Here is a 24,572-nt window from a genome sequence, read left to right as displayed (position 1 = left end):
AAATGAGGCACAGCTGAGACTGTGGTGTCTTTGAAATATGGTTTATTAACACATATATACAACCTGAGCATGTGATGGAAGGGTTTGAAGCATTGCACTCTTTCTTAGCCCAGACAAAAATCTACTATCATGTTCTGGCCCTTTCCCCAGCTTTCTTGTCTTTAGCAGCCTGCAACCCTGTCCCCCCCCCCCTCTAGGTCATGAGGCATCTGATCAAGGCCTGTATTTTAAAATGAGCTTAAAGATATATTTGCAAATGTTTGTATGTTTCATGCCAGGCAGAAATCAGCTGGTTAAGTACTTTGGCAGTTGTTTATCTTAGAATCATAGAATCATAGAATAGAATCATAGAATCATAGAATCATAGAGTTGGAAGAGACCACAAGGGCCATCGAGTCCAACCCCCTGCCAAGCAGGAAACACCATCAGAGCACTCCTGACATATGGTTGTCAAGCCTCTGCTTAAAGACCTCCAAAGAAGGAGACTCCACCACACTCCTTGGCAGCAAATTCCACTGTCAAACAGCTCTTACTGTCAGGAAGTTCTTCCTAATGTTTAGGTGGAATTTTTTTTCTTGTAGTTTGGAACCACTGCTCCGTGTCCGATTCTCTGGAGCAGCAGAAAACAATCTTCCTGCTCTGCTGAACAAGGGCCCCCTTGATTCATAGCAGTAGCAGGAGACAAGTTTCTCAAAGTTGTAAAAGGGAATTACAGGCTGGGAGCAAAGATTATACTGACCCTACATATTACAGAATACAATCAAGCTGCAAAAACACTAATTAAGAGTTGGTAAATAGTAAGATTTATTGTTTAACAGAAAATAATACCATGTGCCTCTCATCAGACTCTAGCCATATTTTCCTAAAGTTAAAGGGCAAAGTGCTAATGGGAAAAGCAGCTGGCTGGGAAAGGGGGGTGTAAACTGAAGAGGCTTCTTTGAAGCTGTTTTTACTGAGTTCCTTTTTACTTTGAAAAGGCCTTTTCTTCTAAAAAGCTATTTATGTTATGTATGAGATTTGTTGGCTTAATGTAATTATGCAAAGGATTTAGAAAGTAAGAAATGTTAGATTCTTATGTTAGATTCTTATTTTATTGATGGTGTGTGAGAATGTGAACCCAAGATCTCTGTTTAGATAGAATTTAATACCATGAGCCATCTGTTTTAGCCATTTGTTTTGGAATGCAGGGGCAACAGGGGCAAAAGGTGATCTGGTAATTAAGGTGCCTTGTCGAGGCAAATGTAAGATATATGGCTACTTGTCTGCCATTTATGGATAGAAGGAAATATAGCTCTTTGTCTCCCATAAAAGGTAATAGGAAATGGGTGTATCTTTTATGATTGGTTCTAGCAAACAGCCAATAGGAATTTCAACCAGGCTGATTGGACAGAGGCAGCCAAAGAAGGAGCAAGGAGGCTGGGCTGAGGAAATATAAGTGCTGGCCATCAGGGCTGGAGGGCAGGCAGAGCTTTGGTAACCATATACCACTGTGCCTATCATTTATTTGTCTGACAAATAAATTATTATTTTAATTTCTCTATTGCTGCATTGAATATTTCATTCCAGCTAAGCGTTAACCACAAGCAGGCTGCTACAGTCACACCATGGCCAACCCTAAAACTCTCCTTCAAATTGTACCTTGGTCTTCTAAGTGAGTTGAGGGAGGAACCCGGATCCCCCTCTTTTCGGCTTTCCTAATGGCTTGTCACCTTTTGTTCTCCTATCACTCCAGGTGATTTCCTCATCACAAAACTGGCCTGGCATATATTTTAACATTTGCTGAATCCAGGGTTCGGTGCCTGGCAACCAGAAACTCATGACACAGTTGAGTCTGAAATGAATTGGACAGGGGAGTCTGGAACTCACAAACTCATAATATTTCACTTTCTTGCAGCCTAAAGAAAGCTGTTTGTCTAGATATTTTCAAAATAAATGGAATAAAACCACCTAACCCACTGACAGATATATTTGAAAAATGAATATTAAGGGGAACAATGCCCATTGTTAAGCCAGGTAGGTAAAGTAATGGTGTCATGTCCTCCATTGTGACACGTCCCCCTGCTGAGTGACTTGGCTGAGCACTTTGGGAAGAGCAACCATTTGAGGACAGCAAGTGAGGGAGAGCAGAGCAGAGCAAGTGAGAAACTCAAGATGTTCCGTGGGGGAATGAAGAGACTCTCTTCGTCTCAAGTGTAAGTAGGATTTCTAATTCTTTCTGCATTCTGCTTCTTTCACCATCCCTCAAGATTTAGAAACATGGGGAACTATGTCATGGTTAGATTAATTTTTAAAGATTGTCCTCAGGACCACCACAGATGCTTTGAGGGAAATGGCTTGCTTCTCCCTTGTTGGCATCATCACAAGAAGAGCATCTCCCAGTATTGGAAGGTCTTTTGACAAGATGCCCCCCTCCATTAGAGTTCTGACAGCAAATTCAGTTGCCAGGTGCCCCAAATTCAGTGCAGAGATAGAGAGTATGAAGGATGTAACTAGAATCCATTTTATGACCGTCTCCCTGTTCTTCCTTAGGTTTCAGAAGCTGCACAGGCTTCTGGCCTCCTGTTGTCACAACCTCAAAATCCATCCCCTGGTCTACAAGAAGGAGAGAGAGGCAGAGGAAGTGATGGTTATGAAGGATGAGAAGGTAATACCAGTGAAATTAAGAGTCATCTATGTTCATCCCATCGACCAGGGGATAGTTGCCACCCGCCGTGATTTGCAAGGTGAGAGATGACCTGTTTTCATGAGGAACTGTGAGGCCAGAGAGAATCTGGCTCTTGGGGGAAGAAGGATTCAAGAAGGGTTCAGGGACATCCGTTTTGAAGGAGAGAACAATTTCTGTTTACCTCTGTGCTTTTTCATTATGGTGTAGTGCCCACTGCAGTCTCTCAGGTTTGCAGATGTGCCTATCGGTTCAAAAGGGTTGGCAACCCAAGCTAGACTGCTGGACTAGGACTGGGGGACCAGGGTTCAAATCCCCCCATGGAATTTAATGGGCAATCTTGGGCACTCGCTGACTCTTGGCCTAACCTACCGCACAGATCTGTTGTGAGGATGGGATGAGGAGGGGAGAGTAGCATAAGCCACCTTAAGACCCTTACAGGAAAGATGGGTTATCAGTGTGATAATGCATGAATAATAAATGAAAAAATAAGAATATTTTTTCTTTTCTATTCTAGGTAGCGACAGCAGTGAGGCCAGCAGCTCCAGCACAGCTACCCCACCCCAAGGCCCAGTTCCCTTTCCCCACAAAACCAAATATCTAAATAAATAGGTAATTATTTTACACTACTTCATGACTTTGACATTTTTGTTCAATTCTAATAAAGGTCCTATTACAAACATGCGATTCCTTGATCATGCTTTTATCCTTGGAGGTGCTTTGTGTCAGGGAAGAGTTAGAAGTTTCCAGTTTCTCAGAGGGAGAAAGCATTCCCCAAGGGGGGAAGGAGAGCAGTGAATCTAATAGAAGAGAACAGGAGGAACAACAGGGAGGGACCGGCTGTTCCCAGGAAAAGCAAGGGTTCAGTTCTAGCTCAGATTGGGAGGAGGGAAGATACAGGCCAGCTCTAGCCAGGAGGGTAGAAAGAAGAGCGGGAAAGCGAAGGGAAGGGCGCCTTCGCCATTTTGAGAGTGGCTGGTCATGGAGAAGCAGAGCTCAGAAGGAAGCTGAAAGAAGTGACTCTGAGGAATAATAGTTAAGAACCGTTTATAAGATTATTTTGTTAATACACAATAAAAAGTTTTATAAAAGAACAAGAAGCGTTTGTGTGGTGATCTGAAGAGGACAACGACCAGGCCTGGCAGAATACCTTCTGCTCTGCGCCTCTTCACTCTAAGTAAAGAAGGAGAAGCCAAAATGGAGGGAGCTGTGGCGCCAGTTGGGCAAGGAGAAACCCCAGCGCTCCAGCTAACATTACAGGACTTATGGCAACAGAACTTACAGTTGAAAAGTCAAGTCGACATACTATCAGCAGCACTGGGAGAACATAGAACCATGCTGCAAGCGACGTGTGGAGATAGAGGGAGTAAAACATTTACTGTACATCCACGTAGCTTCAAGGGAGAAAGCTCTGAATACATGACTTTCAAGACAGAAATTTCTTACAAAATTGAGATAAAGGATAAAGAATTTCAATCTGAGCAAGAGAAGGTTGCTTATGTGATTAATTTCTTGGAAGGGAGGGCTAAGGACTGTGTTATACCCCTAATATCTCGGAGGGATGCCGCCCTAGGAAATCTACAAATATTTCTGCAGTATCTAGACACGATTTTCTTAGACCCTGCGCATGAAACAACCACAGCTAGGCAGCTGTTGAGAATGAGACAAGGAAAAGACACTGTGGGAGTTTATTGGTCCAACTTTAGTTTGCTGGTGCAGAAATTAAAATGGGGTCTGTTATGTACTGGGTTGAATAGGATCCAAACTGCAGCAGTCTGATTGGCCCTAGAACAATAGGATCCAAAAGGCAGCAGCCTGATTGGTCCTAGAACAATAGGATTCAGAATGCAGCAGTCTGATTGGTCCTAGAACAATGCAGCAGTATGATTGGTTGGCAGGAACTACCCAATCATGCTCCAGATAGAAGTGAATCCACAACCTGATTGGCTTACAGTAGAATTCCGGAATTAGCCAATCATGTGCAGCCCTTTGTGTAAATAATGTATATAAAGCAGATACCTTGAGGGGACTTTCATTCATTCCTCCTCACCACCATGAGCTGAATAAAGAGCATGAAATCACTTTGCGACTCTGAGTATATTTCACTGGCGACGAAGGTGGGATCCCGCTGAGCTGACTGCCACACACAGCACCGCAGCACCGCCACCTGCCGCATCGCTGCCTCCCACCGTGTATCCAGGCTTCAGCTCCGGGACACAAGGAACTCAGAATGGCAACCAACAGCAGCTTTTCGCCGTTCAACCCAGCATCTGGAGACTGGGAAGCATACGCCTCCCGTTTCACCTTCCTCCTAGAAGCCAAAGGGGTCACCGATGAAGAAGACGCCAAGAAGAGGGCAATATTCTTCAGCGTCTGCGGAGAGGAGACGTTTGAAATCGCCCGGGCTCTCCTTGCGCCTGAAGACGTCGCTACTGTTCCATACAAAACAATAATGGAACAGCTGAAGGGGCACTTTTCGCCGCAGCCCTCAGTGGTGGCTCGTCGAAATGCCTTCTACGCAAAGCGGCAAGCCCCTGGGGAAACCATAACTGGGTTTGTGACCTCTCTCCGCCAAGCCGCCCGGTTCTGCAACTTCTCAGAGCTGGAGAACATGCTTCGTGACCGCCTCGTCGGTGGCCTGAGGGATGAGAAGCTGCAACGACGCCTCTACGCTAAGAAGGACCTAACGTTCCAGGTCGCTCTGGAGGAGGCCCTGGCAACGGAAGCTGCCGAGAGGTCGACGCAAGAGGCACGGCCGAGCCAGCCATCCCAACCGAGGGTCCACCATAAAGACCTCACTGACGACTCAGGATCCAACAGGGAGGAGGTGCACCGAGTACAGCAGCGCACTCAAGCAGCCCACATACCACAGCTGCCTCGACGAGAAGGAGGGAACTGCGCAAGCTGCGGAGAAAGTCACGAGAGGAGGACCTGCCGTTTCCGCAACGCAGAGTGCAGGCAGTGCAGAAAATCGGGACACATCGCCCGGGTGTGTCGGGCTCGGCCCACCCGACACCAGGCATCAGATGACCAATCCAAGAGCCCCAGGTCCCGGGGCCCAACGCACCAAGGCAACTCGACTGAGCTCACAGACTTCCAGGTATACCAGTTGCCCCACCCCAACGTAGAGAAAATTTATGTTGAAGTACAGATAGAGGGGGCCCCATGCCGCATGGAGCTTGACACGGGTTCAACTCTATCCATAATCTCGGCAAGGACCTTAAGGAAACTGTGTCCTACTGGGGGTCCCAAACTCAGGCCGGCCCCATTCACCCTCCGGGACTTCCAGAAACGTAAGGTCCCCACAATGGAGGTGGGGACCTTCAGGGTGCAATACCGAGGGCGGACGCGGCAACTGGAATTGCTGGTGGTCAAGGGCCCCTACATTAGCTTACTGGGATTGGCATGGTTTGGACCACTGGGGCTAGCCGTCACCGGGGTGAACCACACTAGCTTACAAGTGGACGTGGACGCCATATGCAAGGAATTTCCGGGGGTTTTTGATGGGAAATTGGGACAGTATACGGGCCCCCCCCATTGCTCTACAGCTTGACCCCGCAGTACGACCGGTCAGGCTCAAGGCCCGCCGGGTCCCGTTCGCCCTGAAACCCCGTATAGACGAGGAATTGGACCGGCTTGTGGAGCAAGGAGTGCTGAAGCCGGTGCCTAATGCCCCCTGGGAAACCCCAATTGTCACACCTGTCAAGCCTAATGGTTCGGTCCGCATCTGCGCAGACTACAAATGTACCATAAACAAGGCCCTTACGGCCCATGCATACCCAGTGCCAGTGGTCAGCCATGTTCTTGCCACCCTGGCTGGGTCGAAAATTTTTGGCAAGCTGGACTTGGCCCAAGCATATCAACAGCTGCCAGTAGATGAGGCCACAGCAGAGGCACAGATGATTGTGACGCACAGAGGAGCATTCAGGGTAAAGCGGCTGCAATTCGGTATCAGCGTGGCACCAGGCATATTCCAGAATCTAATGGACTCTCTCCTTAAAGGGATTCCTGGCGTCACCCCCTTCTTCGATGATGTGTTGATTGCCGGGCCCACACCAAAGGAGTTTGAGGACCGCCTCCGCACCGTTCTGCACCGTTTCCAGACGGCGGGTCTCAAGGTGAAGCGGGAAAAATGTCTACTAGGAGTGCCTCAGGTGGACTTTCTGGGATTTATGGTGGACGCAGAAGGGGTCCACCCGACTGGGGACAAGGTACGGGCCATTTGTGATGCCCCAGCGCCCAAGAACAAGACTGAACTTCAGGCCTTCTTGGGACTATTGAACTTTTACCATTCCTTCCTTCCCCACAAGGCGGCGGTAGCGGAGCCCCTACACAGACTCCTGGACAAGCGGGCCCCTTGGGTGTGGGGCCAGCGCCAGGAGGCCGCATTTCAGGCAGTCAAGGACTTGCTTGTCTCAAACTCGGTCTTGGCACACTTCGACGAGAGGCTGCCGGTGGTGCTAGCATGCGACGCCTCGCCCTATGGAATTGGCGCTGTCCTGGGACACCAACTCCCGGATGGAAGAGAGGTACCGGTGGCATACTTTTCCCAGACACTCAACGCAACCGAGCGGAACTACTCGCAAATCGACAAGGAGGGTCTGGCAATCGTGAAGGGAGTAAAAAAATTCCATGATTTCTTGTACGGGCGGCCCTTCACCGTGGTGACTGACCACAAGCCGTTGCTTGGCTTGTTTGCCCCTGAAAAGCAGACCCCCCAAGTGCTGTCTCCTCGCATCCTCAGGTGGTCAATTTTCCTTGCCAGCTACCAGTATGCACTGATTCACCGTCCGGGGAAGGCGATGGGCCATGCGGACGCCCTCAGCAGGCTACCACTACTGGAAACAGGCCCCGACCCAGCACCTGCACAAGAGGTTATGAGCCTGGAGCTGCTTCCTGACCGCCCCATTCAGGCACAAGAAGTTGCACACCATTCCAAGAAAGATAAGGTCATCTCCCGGGTCCTGGACTGGGTGTGGAGGGGATGGCCCAGCAGCAGCCCCGGGCCAGAATTCGCCGGCTACACAACCCGCAAACATGAACTGTCGGCCCACAAGGGGTGCCTGTTATGGGGAAGCAGGGTCGTTGTTCCCCAGCCCCTCCGCAAAAGGGTCCTCACAGCCCTACACGAGACACACCCAGGGGTAGTAAGAATGAAGGCCCTTGCCAGGAGTTATGTGTGGTGGCCAGGGATCGACGGAGAGATAGAGGCCTGGGTCAAACACTGCCAGGCCTGCCAAGAATCCCGCCCAGATCCCCCAAGGGCCCCAGTCCAGTCCTGGGAGTCCGCCCGAGCACCATGGTCACGCCTGCATGTGGACTTCGCTGGCCCCTTTCAGGGGAAAACATTCTTCATAGTGGTGGACTCCTACACCAAATGGCTGGAAGTCGCACTGGTACCGTCCACTTCTACGTCTGCAGCCATCCGGGTACTACGCAGGCTGTTTGCAACCCACGGGCTCCCTGACACTCTCGTCTCAGACAACGGGACTGCATTTACGTCAGGAGAATTCCAAACCTTCACAACGCAGAACGCCATCCGCCACATCCGTTCGGCGCCATTCCACCCTGCCACCAATGGCCAAGCAGAACGCATGGTGCGGACCACCAAGGACACCCTTCGCCCTATGACACAAGGGGATTGGGAGTACCGCCTTGCCACATTCCTTCTAGCACAGCACAGCACCCCCAGCTCAACGACTGGCCGGAGCCCCGCTGAACTACTAATGGGTCAGCGCCTTGCAATCAGATTGGACCGCCTTCACCCCGATAGAGCTCAGGATGAGGCAGTGGTGGGGGAAGGCAAGAACCCCCGGACCTTCGAGGCTCAGGACCCAGTGTACGCAAAGAAGTTTGGGGCAGGCCCTGCATGGGTACCCGCCACAGTCACCAGGGTCACTGGCCCCGTGTCGTATGAGGTGCTAACGGATCGGGGGCAATGCTGGCGCCGCCACTGCGACCAGATACGGCGACGATTCCCAGGAGAAAACCAGGAGGAGGAAAGGGCAGAGGAGTCCCAAGGGAACAGAGGGGCAGTGAGGCCCATAGAGCACGAGGGGCCAGCAGGAGAGGCAGAATCAGTAAATACAGAGAGGACCTGCGAGGCCGAAAGGACACTGGAACCAGAACCACGACTGAGTGAGCCGGTTGCGCCAGACCAAACAGCCCCATCACAGCCAGCATCCTTGGAACACGAGCCAGAACCTGAACCCCGGACCAGGGAACACCCCAGGCCGCAATGCACACGTAGGCCGCCGGCGTACCTCGAGGACTATGAATGCGACCTCCCGGGCAGGACTGGAACTTAGAGGGGAGGGGTGTTATGTACTGGGTTGAATAGGATCCAAACTGCAGCAGTCTGATTGGCCCTAGAACAATAGGATCCAAAAGGCAGCAGCCTGATTGGTCCTAGAACAATAGGATTCAGAATGCAGCAGTCTGATTGGTCCTAGAACAATGCAGCAGTATGATTGGTTGGCAGGAACTACCCAATCATGCTCCAGATAGAAGTGAATCCACAACCTGATTGGCTTACAGTAGAATTCCGGAATTAGCCAATCATGTGCAGCCCATTGTGTAAATAATGTATATAAAGCAGATACCTTGAGGGGACTTTCATTCATTCCTCCTCACCACTATGAGCTGAATAAAGAGCATGAAATCACTTTGCGACTCTGAGTATATTTCAGGGTCTGAATTCCCCAACAGTTGCAGCCCTTTTTAGGGAAGGACTGAATAATGAGATTTTAGACCAATTGGCCCAAATGCCAGAACCTAGTTCCTTGGACTCTCTGGTCCGAACGTGCCTGCAATTGAGCCTACGCATAGAACAGAGGGCTAGTGAAAAGAAGGAACAATGGAGACCACGGTGGCGGGAAAACAATATTATCGAAAGTACAGAGAGCAGAGCGGGCAACGTGCCAGGACGAGAGCGGCCAGAGCCCATGGGAAGAAGAAATGCAGGGAGAGGAAGAGACACGAGACGTTGCTTCGTCTGCGGAAAACCAGGGCATCTAGCACGACAATGTCACAATCGTAAAGGATGGGAATCTCTGTCTGGAGCAGACATGGGAGGAGACGATGGCCCAAAGGAACTGCATCTGGGAAACGAATGTCCCCAGCTGGAAATGGGAGCTTGCAGCCGGGTGGAGGAGCAATAGAAGGCTCTCAACGTGGAACCACCTATTCCAGGACTAATGATGAAGGTGCAACTACAACTACCCAATGGACACAGGGTCCAGGTAGAGGCGCTGTTAGACTCAGGAGCGTCAGCAGATTTCATAGACCAGAAATTGGTACAGGAACACAAAATCGCTTTGTTACCTTTGAATTTCCTACTGCGAGTGAAAACAATCGACGGCAGACTGCTACTTTCAGGAGAAGTGACTTATGAGACTCCACCAATGAGAATGGATATGGGTCATCACTCAGAGACCAGGGCACTTCATGTGACCAAACTAGCTGGGCACTCGATGGTGCTGGGCATGAGTTGGCTCACTTGTCACAATCCGGTGATTGCCTGGCATCAAAGGTCTTTGGTTTTGGGTTCAATCTATTGTATAACACATTGTTTGGGGCAAAACGGAAAAATCTCGGTGGAAGTAATGGGAACAGAGGTGGAAGGGAAGTTGATGGGGAATGAAAGTGAGATTCCATCACAATATATTGCTTATCGGGATGTTTTTTGTGAAAAAGAAGCAGATAAACTTCCACCACATAGGCCCTATGATTGCAAGGTAGATCTAGTCCCTGGGGCACAGTTGCCACCAAGCAAGATATATGCCATGTCGGAAGTAGAATCTGCAGCATTGAGGGAGTTCCTGCAAAAGAATTTGCAGAGAGGTTTTATTAGAGAGTCCACGGCCTCTGGGGGTGCTCCCGTCTTTTTTGTCAAAAAGAAAGGGGAGGAAGGGGCACCGAGATTAGTATGTGACGTCAGAATCCTTAACAGCCAAATGAAGCCTCGCGTGTGCCCACTGCCACGTATAGATGACCTCTTAGAGAGAGTAAGGTCAGCCAAAGTCTTTACCAAGCTTGATCTACGAGGAGCATATAATCTGATAAAGGTCAGAGAAGGGGATGAGTGGAAAACCAGTTTTTGTATTAATATGGTGCATTTGAATTCTTGGTAATGCCTTTTGGCTTGCAAAATGGCTCAGGGGTATTTCAAACCTTCATCAATCACGTCTTAGCAGGTATACTGCATCAGTTCTGTGTCTCTTATTTAGATGACCTCTTAATATATAGTGAAAGTATGGAGGAACACGTAAAACATGTCACGCAGGTGTTAGAGAGATTGAGGACCAACAGGTTATATGTGAAGTTAGAGAAGTGTAAGTTCCACACACAAAAGGTGGAGTTCCTGGGATATTGCATTTCCCACAAAGGGGTGCACATGGACACCCCTTCAGGCAGTGGTGGAATGGGAGGCACCTAAAACTAAGAAAGATCTACAGAGGTTTTTAGGATTTGCTAATTTCTATTGTAAATTCATAGGTAATTACTCCAAAATCACAACGCCACTGACTGATTGTCCAAGAGGCAAGGTCAAACTGCAGGAGTATATAGTTTACCTCCTTCCCTTGTGGTGTTGTTGTTCCTAGATGGAAGGAAATATGCAAGTGTTAAGACAAGACAGAGTTTGGGGTGGTAGGGGAGAAATTGCATTCAGTTTGTTCATTTAAAAGTGAACCTATCCCATACACACATTTTGGAACAGTATAGTGATAGGCCACCCCAATGTATGTTGAGGGGTGCATATTTCAAGGGTCTTGGCACTTGGCCAGGGTTTGTGCTTCCTTGGAATGAGGCACAACAGAGACTGCAGTGTCTTTTTGATGTGTAGTACATTCAGATACGTATACAACCTAGGTTTTGGATGCAGGGGTGCGCAGCATCACAGCACACAGGGGGCTTGTTCCCTACAGCAAAGCAGCATCTGATTGCAAGACGTCTTCATGTTAGGTATCATGGAAGACGGAACAGGAAAAGGGTGCAGATAACTTTAAGGATGTTTTCTATGAGTTCTGGGTGCGGTTTTCCAGGCTAATTAGGCATAAAGAGAGAAAAAGTTGCAGTTTGCAACTGCCTGCAGAAAGAGAATACCCACATGCTTTGTGTTTGTTGTTTGTATAGTCATAATAAAATTCTTGTTTGAGTATTTTACATCAGTCTCGTGGTTCTGTCGTCTGCCACCAGGAAAAATTCGCCTCTGATACTTTATGCTACTGCCCTAGCCTGCCTTCGGCAAGCCCAATAAGGTGGTTCTGACCTTCAGACTCCATAATGAGTTATTCTAATTTCTGCCTCCTTTTTCCCACAACACTGTGCCAAAAACCTCTGTGTAAAAGACAACTTTTTTTTGTATGACATCACACCCATGTTGCCTTGGCAACCTCCCCCTCTTACCCTGTTACCCTGTCATCTCCCTCTGTCCTTCAATCTGTTGGAAAAACGGGGTCAGCCTGTCAGCTCACCTAAATTCTCAAAGTTCTGATGAAACCCCAGCACACAAGGGGGAAATCTGGCACCCAGGAATCTGGGGAATCCCTGTTCTCCCACTAAACCATCACACAATGCAATCAAAACTCAGCTGAACACAGGAATAAACTTCTCCAGGCAAGTCATATGCACAAATATATATATAGTAGATATCTTGTACATATATTTGTGAAAATAACATACAAAAATGAATTGTATTAGAGAAAATTGCTAAAATGTGTACATTAGACAAAATCGCACCAGCCCATCTGATTGGATGGTACTTCCAAACAACAACAAGAGAATAGTTAATATAAGAAATCATCATTAAGAATTTGGATTTGAAAGCACTCCCGTTAATATTGTCAAATTATTCTTTGGGAGCGAAATTGGCATTGTTCAAGGTTGCTGCTGCTCACATGGGAAGTTGCATAGTGAGCAAACGAGGAAGCTATTGCAGAGCTGGGTACCAAGAATGACCACAGGCAACTCGCCATTTACAAGGGGTTTATGTTCTGAGGGGCCATGCATTTAAGTGAATTGACTTATATTTGAAACTACATTGGAAACCCTTGCAAATGCCCTGCCCCTTTTCGTAAAGTTTTGTGATGTGACTTTTTAGCTCACTTCCGAGTTTGGCATGAATTGCATGTGTGGTTACACACATATTGGATGCACCTAAAATGGTCGCTGCCTGTATTGAAAAATTCTCTATCATCTCTAGGCTTTAATGCCACATGCACAAGATTCCACCGTGTAAATTGATCTGGATTAATTAAACCCACCAGTTCCATAATCAAAATTGCTTCCCACACCACCCCCTTATTGATTAATGTATTATTTTAATATAGTAATGGACAGATAATAACTTACAAATAAGGATCAATACAATGTCACTCATTGACCAGAAACCTTTCTCATAATCACATGTCAGATTGTCTTTTGTGAATGAAATAAAACTGTTTCAAATAGTTTTTAATAACCAAAAATGTAGCGCTTGGGGTACATTTAAACAAGGTTTAGATCAACCCTCCAGGCGTTGCCAGATTACAACTCCCACCATCCCTTTGGCTGTGCTGGCTGGGCTTGATGGGAAATGGAGTCCAACAACTTTCAGGTTTCCCATGTCTGCTTCATAAATTCTTAATTTCAGATTAGTAGTTGGCCAGACCTTTCGTCACTGTCATTTAACATGGTTTCCCAACATTTTGCAAAAACTAGTGTTGCCTCACTCATTGGATTAAAAGTGACTTCACGGTGATATTTTGGTATACCATCTTTGATATAGTATTCCTCCTTTATCCACAAAATCCCCCAAGGATGAGAAGTCCACTGTCAATTACAGCAACAGAATGGTTAAGGCATACAAAGGAGTAACATATCAATAACTGATCTTGAGTATATATCTTAACAGGCAAGTGTGCTCCTAAACAAGATTGAGGTCACCCTGAATATGAGCCCCAGAGGAGGTGTGTTCAGGCATTTGCCTGAGTGCACAAATGCTCAAACAGCGTCCAGGGCAGGGGAGTACACGAAAGCTTGCCTCCAGTGTACTGGTGTGTGCCACCCCATCTGCTCAGTCCCCGACCCTTCTCCAAGTTGAGAGGGGAAGATCTCGTGAGAGCTTTTACTCACATTTGCTTACACATGAGTAGAACCCTGATAAAGCAGGTTCCCCAATTGCATGGAGGGTTCTACAGATGTTGCTGTACTACAACTCCCAGCTGCCCCGGCCAGCATGGCCAATTGTCAGGGATGTTGCAGTCCAGCAACATCTAGAGGGCCATAGGTTCCTCATCCTGAACTAAAGTAACTGAGAAATAACTAAGTATGTCTCTAAGCTCAACTGAGGTCTTCATCATTCATCATTCTGAATTTAATGTTCATCATTTATTGTTGAGCTTTTGACCTCTCCCACAGAGCTAAGGGATGAGGGATCATAGCATTGCTTCCAAAACAGGGGATGGGAAAATGCTGGATTCCAGCTACCATCATAGCTTACCATTCCATGCTGGCTGGGGCTGATGGAAGTTGGACTCCAACAATATTTAGAGGGCAATCACTTCCCTACACCTGTTGCAAAAGGTCCCAGGTTCAGTCTTCTAGGCATGTCTATTTAAAAGATCGCAGATGATAGAGGGGTAAGAGAGATTTCTTGCCTGAGCCTTTGGTGCATTGCTGCAAGCCAGAGCAGTGTTGGGTTAGAGTCCCACAAGTCTTTTTACATTTTGCCTTTGGTGTTTGCATGCAGGGCTCAGAGAATATCAGGAGACTTTGACAGCCATCTAAATCCAACAATTAGAGCTCTAAACTGGCTGGATGCAACTTGTCATTCCTCTTTCATCAGTGCAACAATGCTAGTTCCATGGTCAGTAAACATTGCCATTGTATTTAGCACTATGCCACTAATCCCGGCAGGCTTGCTTGGTAAACAATCTATCCTTTCAAAAGCCAAGCTGTCAGAGTGGAAAGGGGTTTATAAGCTGCGGTTGTAAAATGAGATGCCATGTGCATTCATCTGCAAAGAAAATGCTAATAAAAGTTTCCAATCAGTTCATAATCTTTACTCCTAACTTCAGGTCACATTTCACCTTATCCGATGCTCCTGCAAACTTTAACATCAAGACTCTGAGGTTGTGTGGAATGACACACCATCTTTGTACTATTAGCAGGCTGCCTAGACTTGGCCACTAGTGCCATTGTGTGCCTGTTGAATATTGACTACTCTATCTTGACAGTGGAATCATTCCAGGGTCAAGAAAATAATTATATAGATGTCATCCTGTTTTGCTCCATGAACAGCTCATGCAGTAACAATTCATTCTTATGCTACATTCTCTGCAAACAGCATAATTAGGAAACAACAGAGGAATTTAGGCTTTTCAGCAGCAGGTTGACAAAACGCCTCATGGTCTGTGTGCAATTTATAACAAGTTAGAAGCATAACAGTGAAAGAATGCATTTTTATTTGTTTCCTAATAACATATTATTTTAGATCCTTTTTTCTGACAGGTGTTTTGTGCATTTAATGATGATGAGCGGATAAATGTGATTCAGTTCACATTTAAGGGCAAACCTACCAAACTTGTACTTTTTGGAAAAATGTGTGGAACAAAACACAACCATCTTCTGAAATCTGCAATGCTGTTCTCCAGGCAAGTAATTGTGCAAAAATGCAAATTTTAGTGCATTTTCATAATGCAGATATGCATTATATCAGAGGAAATTATTTTTACTATTGCAATATATTGCCTGGTCTTCATCCCAAGATCCCAGGGCAGGTCCTAACAATTAAAACACAACATTAAAAACAGTCCAAGACAAATTACAATAACAGAAATAAGGAGGGCCCTAAAATATATATCTCTGAACTATCAAAAGCCGGGGTAAAAAGGTGCATCTTCAGTGTTCACTGAAAAATGCATAATGAAAGTGCCAGACCCAAAGCTCTGTGAGGAGGGAATTCCAGAACTTAGGGGCTGTCCCAGAGAATGCCTCTCCCAGTGGGTCCTTCTGCCGATCTCGGCACCCAAGCAGGGCTGCAGGGAAGGAGGCAGCCTTCCAGGTATTTAAGGCCTGAACCACTGAGGTATTTAAACACTTGAATTGGGCCCAGAAATGAACTGGCAGCCAGTGCAGCTGTTATAAAACAGGGGTTCTGTGAGATCTAAAGGGAACCCCAGCCAATAATCTGGCCGTTGCATTCTGGACCTATTGAAGTTTCTGCGTTGTCTTCAAGGGCAGCCCCACATAGTGCGCATTGGAAGCTCCCAGAGCATGAAATACGATGGCCAAGTCATTTCTGTCCAAAAGGGCCTGTAGCTGGTGAATCACTTCTGCCCACGAGGCCCCTGAGCCTCCCCTGGCAGCGCTGACACTTTCCGGGGGTCGGCAACCCCATCCAGGGCAGGCCGTCTCCCCACTGCTTGCACATGAGAATGGGGGGCACAGAAGAACTTTGTCTTTTCAGGATTCAGCTTCAGTTTATTTGCCCACCTCCAACCCATCACTGCCTCCAGATTAAGCAAAATTTGTACACTAAATTCTGAGGCATTTTGCTGGGGACTGTGGCAAACCCGCTCTATCTTTTATAACTACCAAGAGTTATCCTATGTTTTTTGTGTGAGGAAAAACTTTGATACTTGGACAATAAGGCAAAGTTGAAGAAAGAAGAAAGGATTTATTTTACAGAACAAAACTGGTGAAACAAAAGATGTGTCAGGAGAGAAAACTCTTTCAGGAAACAGTTAACTTTGAGTTATTTCACGTCGGTTCCTTAACTCAGGTGTAGCCTAGGTGTTGCAGCTTAATATTTTGGTTCTTAAACAAGGTGGCACTTTCTGCCAGTTTCCCAACTCCTGAGGTATTTCTGATAGTATAACCGACCCAGGGGGTCCCCACACCCCTCCGAACTGGTTTGGGAGTTTTCTCTTTCCTGACTGAAATGAGTGTTCCCTCACAGCTCCTTGCTCAGCCTCAGCCTCCCAGGGGTTTCTGGCCTGAATATGCTCCCAAGACACTAAAGACTCTATTCCAATCCAAGCTCAGACCCAGCCCTCCATCTCCCCTCAGAACAACCTCCTCCTCTCCCTCTCTAAAGCGCCTCACTTTTCCCTCCCCAAGTGCTGGCTCCGCCCTCCTCTGGCTGGCCAATCAGAGAGAGGTCCCAGCCCCCTGGTGGAATTCTGGGGCACTGCACCACCACACTCTGGTCTAGCTCAGCCGTCCATCACAAGGACAGAAGAAAGATTGCAGACGGGCAGAAATGCAGAGAGGAGAAATGAGAAGCAGAGAGAAACCAAAACTGACAGATCTCAAGCAGAAATTCAACAGGGGTAACAACTTTCTTGCAGGAAGGGAGGAACTGCCCCTGTTGGATTTCTAGTGCAGAGCCTATCTTTGGAGAACAGGTGGCAAGCCTAATTCTAATCAGAAGTCCTCAGCTCAAATATTAAGTCAATCATTAAATTACTGGGTGGTTTTAGACAACCAACTAAATAAATTGCCAAAATTCCAAAAGGAAAAATTTATTATATTAAATGCACCAATTAACACCTCAGAACTTTCAGATGCCACCAAACAAGCAAAAATAGGTAAATCACCAGGCCCAGGTGGATTAACAGGAAAATATTACAAAAAATTACAAAGTTATTTAAATCAGTTGTTACAAAATGTAATGAATGAAATATTAAACGCAGGGAAAATACCAAAGACCTGGAAAGAGCCTTTTATTACTTTGATTCCAAAGCAAGAGACAGATACATTGGAAGTTAAAAATTATAGACCATTTTCATTATTAAATAGTGATTATAAATTGTTCACAAATATATTAGCTAATAGAATGAAGGGCATATTGTTAGAAACAATTCATCAGAATCAAACAGGATTTCTCCCAGGGAGACAGAAGAAGGATAATATAAGGAATGTAATAGATATTATTTGGAGGTAATGAATGAAAAACGGGCAGCTATGATGTTTATTGATGCTGAAAAAGTATCAATTCATGGGTTTCATGGGCTTTTATGTTGAAGGTCCTGGACAAGATGAATTTGGGAGAGTTGTTTAAAAGAGGAATAGAAGCCATTTATTCGGAGCAACAAGCAAGGTTAATAATTAATAATATTATTACAGAAGAATGTAAAATAATGAAAGGGGAAAGACAAGGATGTCCCCTGTCACTGTCACTGTTTATTTTAGTATTAGAAGTCCTGGTGAGGAATATAAGGGCAGATGAAACCATTAGAGGAATAACAGTAGAAAATAAGGCATTTGCAGATGATCTAGTGATTACGGTAGAAGATCCTATAAATTCATTATTGCAAGTATTAGAAAAAATACAGGAATTTGGACAAGTATCAGGTTTCAAATTGAACAAAAATAAAAAACCAAGCTCTTAGTAAAAAATATCTCAGAACAAGATAAAAAAGAGATACAACAGAGGACCAAAATACATATACATACAAAAGTGAAATACCTGGGGATATGGTTAACAGCAAAGAACATTAATATATTTAAAGATAATTATGAAAAAATATGGAAAGAAATAAAAAGGAATTTAGAGATATGAGCAAGAATGAATTTATCACTACAGTGGTACCTCTACTTACGAGCACCTCTGGTTACGTATCCTTTGGGATACGCACATGGCAAACCCGGAAGTATTTTCCCGGGTTTTGCCATGTGCGCATGAGCAGAAGCACTCTATCGCACCGCGTGCATGCATAGAACAAACACCTGTGGTTGTGAAAACCTCGGGATCTGACCAGAGCTCCAGAATGGATCCTGTCTGCAACTGGAGGTACCACTGTATTAGGAAGAATATCGGTAATTAAGGTGAATGTATTGCCAAAAATGTTGTTTTTATTTCAAATAATCCCAGTGATAAGCAATGTGAGTTGCTTCAAAGAGTGGTAGAAAGATATTTCGAGATTTATCTGGCGAGGAAAGAAGCCAAGAATAAAATATAAATTATTAACAGATCTTAAAGACAGAGGTGGCTTCTCCTTACCAGATTTAAAATTAAATTATGAAGCTTCTTGCATATGCTGGATCCGGGATTGGATAGTATTAAAAAATACAGATTTATTAGACTTAGGAGGACACGATAATAGATTTGGTTGGCATGTGTATTTGTGGTATCAGAAGGCAAAAATACATAAAAGCTTCAACAATCACATAATAAGAAATACGATTTTAAAGTTTGGGGAAAATATAAAGATTTGCTAGAACAAAAAAACACCATGGTGGCTTTCCTCACTGGAAGCAACATCTGTGAAAAAATTAAATATGAAACCTAATTGGGCAACATATAGAGAGCTGTTAACGGAAATGGATAACCAATTAAAATTGAAGGATTTTCAAGAGGTAAGAGGAAATGTAACAGATTGGCTACAATATTTCCAGTTAAATGAAGTACCGTATTTTTCACCTACAAAATGTCAAATTTCAAGAGAGAAATAATAGAAAGTGGTAGTAAAGTATTATCAATTCTTATAAAAAATGTATAACTTGTTGTTGGAATGGGAAACTAAAGACGAAGAGGTTATGTGTGTTATGATAAAGTGGGCAAAAGATGTGGGACAAAATATTCAGTTGACAGATTGGGAAATACTATGGAAAAATGATATAGTACCTTACTTAAAGAGAATTATATGAAAATGAGTGGCTGGGGAAACTCAGCCAGATGGGTGGGGTATAAATAATAATAATAATAATAATAATTATTATTATTATTATTATTATTATTATTATTATTATACTGTAGGTGGTATTTAACACCGGTTAAATTGGGTGGAGCTGTGGTCTAAACCACTGAGCCTCTTGGGCTTGCCAGTCAGATGGTTGGTGGTTCAAATCCCCGCGATGGGGTGAGCTCCCATTGCTCGGTCTCTGCTTCTGCCAACCTAGCAGTTCAAAAGCACGTCAAAGTGCAAGTAGATAAATAGGGACTGCTCCGGTGGGAAGGTAAACGGTGTTTCCATGTGCTGCTCTGGTTTGCCAGAGCTTAGTCATGCTGGCCACATGACCCGGAAAAACTGCCTGTGGACAAACGCCGGCTCCCTCAGCCTGAAAGCGAGATGTGCACCGCACCCCACTGTTGTCTTTGAATGGACTTAACCGTCCAGGGGTTCTTTACCTTTACCTTTTTAAATTGGCAAAAATGTACAAAACAAAATAAAGTAAGGGCTGGAAATGTAAAGAAGGTATGTTTTATCATATGTGGTGGCAATGTAAGGTTATTTAAAAATTCTGGGAAATGATATATAATGAATTGAAAAATATGTTTTAAATAACCTTTGTTTAAAAACCAGACGTCTTTCTATTAGGTATTACAGGAATGGATCTACCTAAAGAATATAAGAATTTGTTTATGTATGCAACAACGGCCATCCGGATATTGCTAGCCCAACATTGGAAAGAAAAAAAGTCCCCACCAAGGAAGATTGGCAAATTAAGTTAATGGAGTAAGCTGAAATGGCTAAATTAACTGGGAAACTTAGAAATCAAAATGACAACAAATATTTTAAAAAATGGAAAATGTTTATTGCATATTTACAAAAGCAATGTACTCAAGTTAAGACATTAGCAGGATTTTAAAAAACACTTGTAATGTTATAGACAATGTTTAAAATTGGAAGCTTTTAATGTTTAATAGACTATTGTATTTTAATATTCTGTTGAAAGCCACCCAGAGTGTCTGGGGAAACCCAGCCAGATGGGCGGGGTATAAATAATACATTATTATTATTATTATTATTATTATTATTATTATTATTATTATAAGTTATTATAAGTAATCAGAGATACTTTATTGACATGCATGAATGAAAATGATACACAGGCACCAGGGGAGGGAGGGGAGGGAAGTAATTCCACAAGGTAATGCCATAATGTGGATTCAATACTGACAATGTATATAGTTGTTTTATTTTATGCTTCTTACTTTAATGCAAGGTTTTTGATTTTGTGAAAATTAATAAAAATATTATTATAATATTATAATATATATATTATATATATATTATATATATATATATATTAAAAAATAGACAACTATTTCTCTACCTCAGCTGCTTCCCCTCTCTTCTGAAATAGGGGAGTCATATAGTCGCCTAACATGCAGGGTTACTGTAAGGATTACTTGCACACGATACACTCTGAACCCTCAAAAGAATGCCTATAATTTTTTTCCATCATTCTATCTAGTCCAGACTTTCTTAACCTAAGGGCCCCAGATGTTCTTAAACTACAACTCCCATCACCCTCGATCACTGGCCATGCTGACTAGGAATGATGGAAGTTGTAGTCTAACAACATCTGAGGACCCAAAACCAACTGTCACCTAGGAATCAAACACAGAATTAAGAAGTAATTTTGATAGTGGTCAGATGGGATATTCAACCGTGTAACTGTTTTCTATTAATAGACTATTTAAAGTATGCACCACACCAGCAGTTTTAGTGGGACAATTGATTTAATGCTTATCACCTTTTCATTCATAAATGCCTCACTGAAGCCAATCTCTCAAATCCATTTTTGCATGAGTGCAAAAATTTAGCAATCCGGGAATAAAAAATTGCATATTGGCAAATGTGAGGCTGGGTGAGAAAATATTGCTACATTGCTGTTAGAAATGTTTCAGTTTCCTTCTCACATGTCCTACTGCCCTTACACCTTACTCTTTTAGAAGTATTCTTACAAGAGTTCATTAATTTTGGGCAGGCCTTACAATTGCCATAAGATTCAGAAGAGGGACTTGAGCAAAACCATTGTGATCACACACAACCATTGTGATCACACACAACTGTAGAGTTGTTCATGTTTTCAAGAGAATTTCTTTGGCTCTTGGTTTCTCTGCTATTGGTTCAGTTCAGTTTTAACTTCTTGTTAAATATGTTCACATTTTTTTACTCTTAAGTTGGGTTTCATTTATTCTCTTTTCATACCCTTGACTGTAAGTAGCATTGACAACCATTATTAGAAAAGCCTGACACTCTACTAAATCAACGTATCTGAAGTTTATCACAAAGAGAGAGGTGCTTTGCTATAAGTAGCTGTTGTTGAACTTCAACTCCCAAGAGCCCTAGCCAGCAAGGCCAATGGTCAGGGATAATGGAAGTTTCTGCCCAGCAGCATCTTAGTTCCGTGGAGTATATTTGTTGTCTGTGGAAGCAGACCATGGTCCCCCAAGGGTCAGTCTCAAAGAGGCCTGAGTTTGGGGTTCAGAGGAAGATGCTGTTAGTTTGAGACCCTACCTGCCTTGCCAGAGTGGGACATGCTCTGTATAGGGAAGTTTTTTAAGTGTGGTGTTTTACTTTGGTTTTATAATTTGTTGGAAGCTGCTCAGTGGCTGGGGCAACCCAGTCAGGTGGACTATATATATATAAATCCTGGGATAGATAGATAGATAGATAGATAGATAGATAGATAGATAGATAAAAACTTTGATTGTAACTTCTGAATCTTAGTTATAGAAATAGCATGTGCCAGTTTTCTTCCTTTAGGTGGCAGCTGCTATGCTTTCTGCAGCAGGCTGGAGAGGAGGTTGAGCAGTGGGAGAAGAGAGGCCTGGGGAGCCACGGGGGGGGGGGGGGGCCTCCATACCCCAAGTGCTTCAGTGCTAGAAACAAGCACAATCTCCAGACTGGCTGCTGGCACCCTTTCACTGATGCATTTCACTACTGCATTGCTTGATTTCTGTTTGTCACCTTTAGTGAAGATGGTCCAGAAAGGAGGCTTACATAAAATAAGCTTTCAAAGAAGAATGACCATTTTTCTACAGCAAATGCTTCAGTATAATAATAATAATAATTTTTTATTTATACCCCGCCCATCTGGGTGGGCTTCCCCAGCCACTCTGGGCAGCTTACAAAAAAAATATTAAAATACTGTAATACATCAAACATTAAAAGCTTTCCTAAACAGGGCTGCCTTCAGATGTCTTCAAATAGTCTGGTAGTTGTTGTTCTCTTTGACATCTGGTGGGAGGGCATTCCACACTGAGAAGGCCCTCTGCCTGGTTCCCTGTAACTTGGCTTCTCGCAGTGAGGGAACCGCCAGAAGGCCCTCAGTGCTGGACCTCAGTGTCCGGGATGAACAATGGGGGTGGAGATGCTCCTTCAGGTATACTGGACTGAGGCCGTTTAGGGCTTTAAAGGTCAGCACCAACACTTTGAATTGTGCTCTGAAACATCAGCAGTAAGGGCCCAAACTAGCCATTGTACCAAATGCACGAAGTCACCAAGGACAGTGGCTGCGCCTCTGGTGACATCTAGTAGAACTTGCCTGTGTCACAATGACATTGTGTCATTCCACCAGAGGGCTGAGGAAATCTGGATCACTGTGACATCAGGACACGGCAGTTTTGCTAGACGTTATGGGGGGCGGGGGGAGAGAGAGCTGGATTCATGGCTGCTGATTTAGTTTTGTGTCATGGCTTTGCTAAATTAAGACTGTTGTACAGATTGCTCTTCTACGTAGCTTGCTTTTCGCACCTGCACATTTACCAGCTGTTGCAAATTCCATCACTGTTTCCTTTACAGAAGCAATTAGCTCACCCAGGAGGGATGATCACACTGCACATTCTGCTTGCTCTCCCAGGAGCACCTCCTCTCTCCCTCCCTCCTCTGCTCCAGTACTCTCTGTGATAGTTTTGTGGGGTGGTCAATATACTACACTAGTGATATAGAGGGGGGAGCCATTTCTTTTCTTCAAATCAAGCAAACACAAAAGTCTTCTAATAAAAAGTATGAAGGAGTCATGCTTGTGCAGCCGGATTTCTTTTTAGCCTCATCACAACTACCTCGTTGCAGACCTAAAAGTAATCCTTCTGCATATTGGAGCAATTAGACAATTGCTTGGCCAACGGCCATGTTTGTCAGCAGCAATGAACAAAACTGAGACCACTTTTGGGTAGTGAGAAAGTAGTTGTCTCTCTGTCCTGGGCATCAGTTAGAACTGCAGCTGCTAGTAGGTGGTAAACGTCATATCCTAGTGATGTACAGTCATACCTTGGTTGCCAAATGCCTTGGAACTCATACATTTCGGCTCCCGAACTATCAAAAACTAGAAGTGAGCATTCCATTTTTCGAACAATTTTTGGAAGCCGGACATCCAGCGTGGCTTCTGCAGGATGCTCCTGCAGCCAATCAGAAGCCGGATCTTGGTTTTCGATCAGTTCCGGAAGTCAGAACAGACTCCCGGAACACATTCTGTTCGAGAACCAAGCTATGACTGTATGCAGATCAAACTGTTGTTAAAGGCACAGAAGGGGAATGCATTCTTTGGATAGATGCTGAGCAGCTTTAGTATAACTATTAGCAACCTGACCCATATTTGGGAGAAGCTGCGGTTGCTGCACTGTTTTCAAAGGCAATCCCAGTTGTGCTGAAGATTTTAGTAATCCAGCCTGGATGTTATCAGAGCATGGATGTCTCCTAGAAGATCAGTCTCTACCCAGCAGGTGTCTGCAGCTGGTCAAAAGGTGTTTCGCCATGTGATACATGAGTGGGGTTAAACCTCTACTGAAACATCTGCACTGGCTGCCCACATGCCACCAGGCAAAGTTTAAGCTTCTTTTAGTTTTGCCAACCCCATGCTGTGGAATACCTCGCCACCAACTTTCAGATGTCTCTTGAATAATTATTTATGCCAGCATGTACTTCCAGTTGCTTAACCACAGCTCCCAATATGAGCTAGTCATTTTAATTATTATCGTGTATCGCTTTATTCTATTCTAGGTTTTATTGCATTTGACTATACTGTTGTACATTACCTTGATATTTTATATGAATGGGAGGTACATAATTTTTAAATATAGATAAGCCCACCCTGATCCTTCAGGGAAACTTCAACCCCAGAGCAGGTTGAACATTTCCATATTCAGTTAAAGTACCAGCCAACAGCTTGCCTCCCAATCAAGCAACAAGAC

The 24,572-nt window shown here is 44.6% G+C and overlaps 1 protein-coding gene across 1 annotated transcript; it reads left to right on the top strand.

The window, feature by feature from the left end:
• The first annotated feature begins 1,611 nt into the window (after window positions 1–1,611).
• On the top strand, window positions 1,612–3,291 carry LOC307218876 (uncharacterized protein). Its single transcript, XM_079981825.1, has 3 exons — window positions 1,612–2,192; window positions 2,530–2,723; window positions 3,180–3,291. Exons 1-3 carry the CDS (start codon window positions 2,152–2,154, stop codon window positions 3,272–3,274), a joined length of 330 nt encoding a protein of 109 aa, XP_079837951.1. The 5' UTR covers window positions 1,612–2,151; the 3' UTR covers window positions 3,275–3,291.
• Window positions 3,292–24,572: the final 21,281 nt, after the last annotated feature.

Source organism: Podarcis cretensis (genome assembly GCF_951804945.1).
Source record: "Podarcis cretensis genome assembly, chromosome: 6".
Lineage (NCBI taxonomy): Eukaryota > Metazoa > Chordata > Lepidosauria > Squamata > Lacertidae > Podarcis > Podarcis cretensis.
The sequence above is the reverse complement of the archived record's forward strand: the minus strand, read 5'-3'. Positions and strand labels throughout refer to the sequence as shown.

Bases quoted from the DNA above. Each gene is read 5' to 3' on its own strand.
- LOC307218876 (XM_079981825.1), top strand. From the start codon at position 2,152: ATGTTCCGTGGGGGAATGAAGAGACTCTCTTCGTCTCAAGT. The intron at 2,193-2,529 runs GTAAGTAGGATT...GTTCTTCCTTAG, and splicing joins AGACTCTCTTCGTCTCAAGT to GTTTCAGAAGCTGCACAGGC. The intron at 2,724-3,179 runs GTGAGAGATGAC...TTTCTATTCTAG, and splicing joins CACCCGCCGTGATTTGCAAG to GTAGCGACAGCAGTGAGGCC.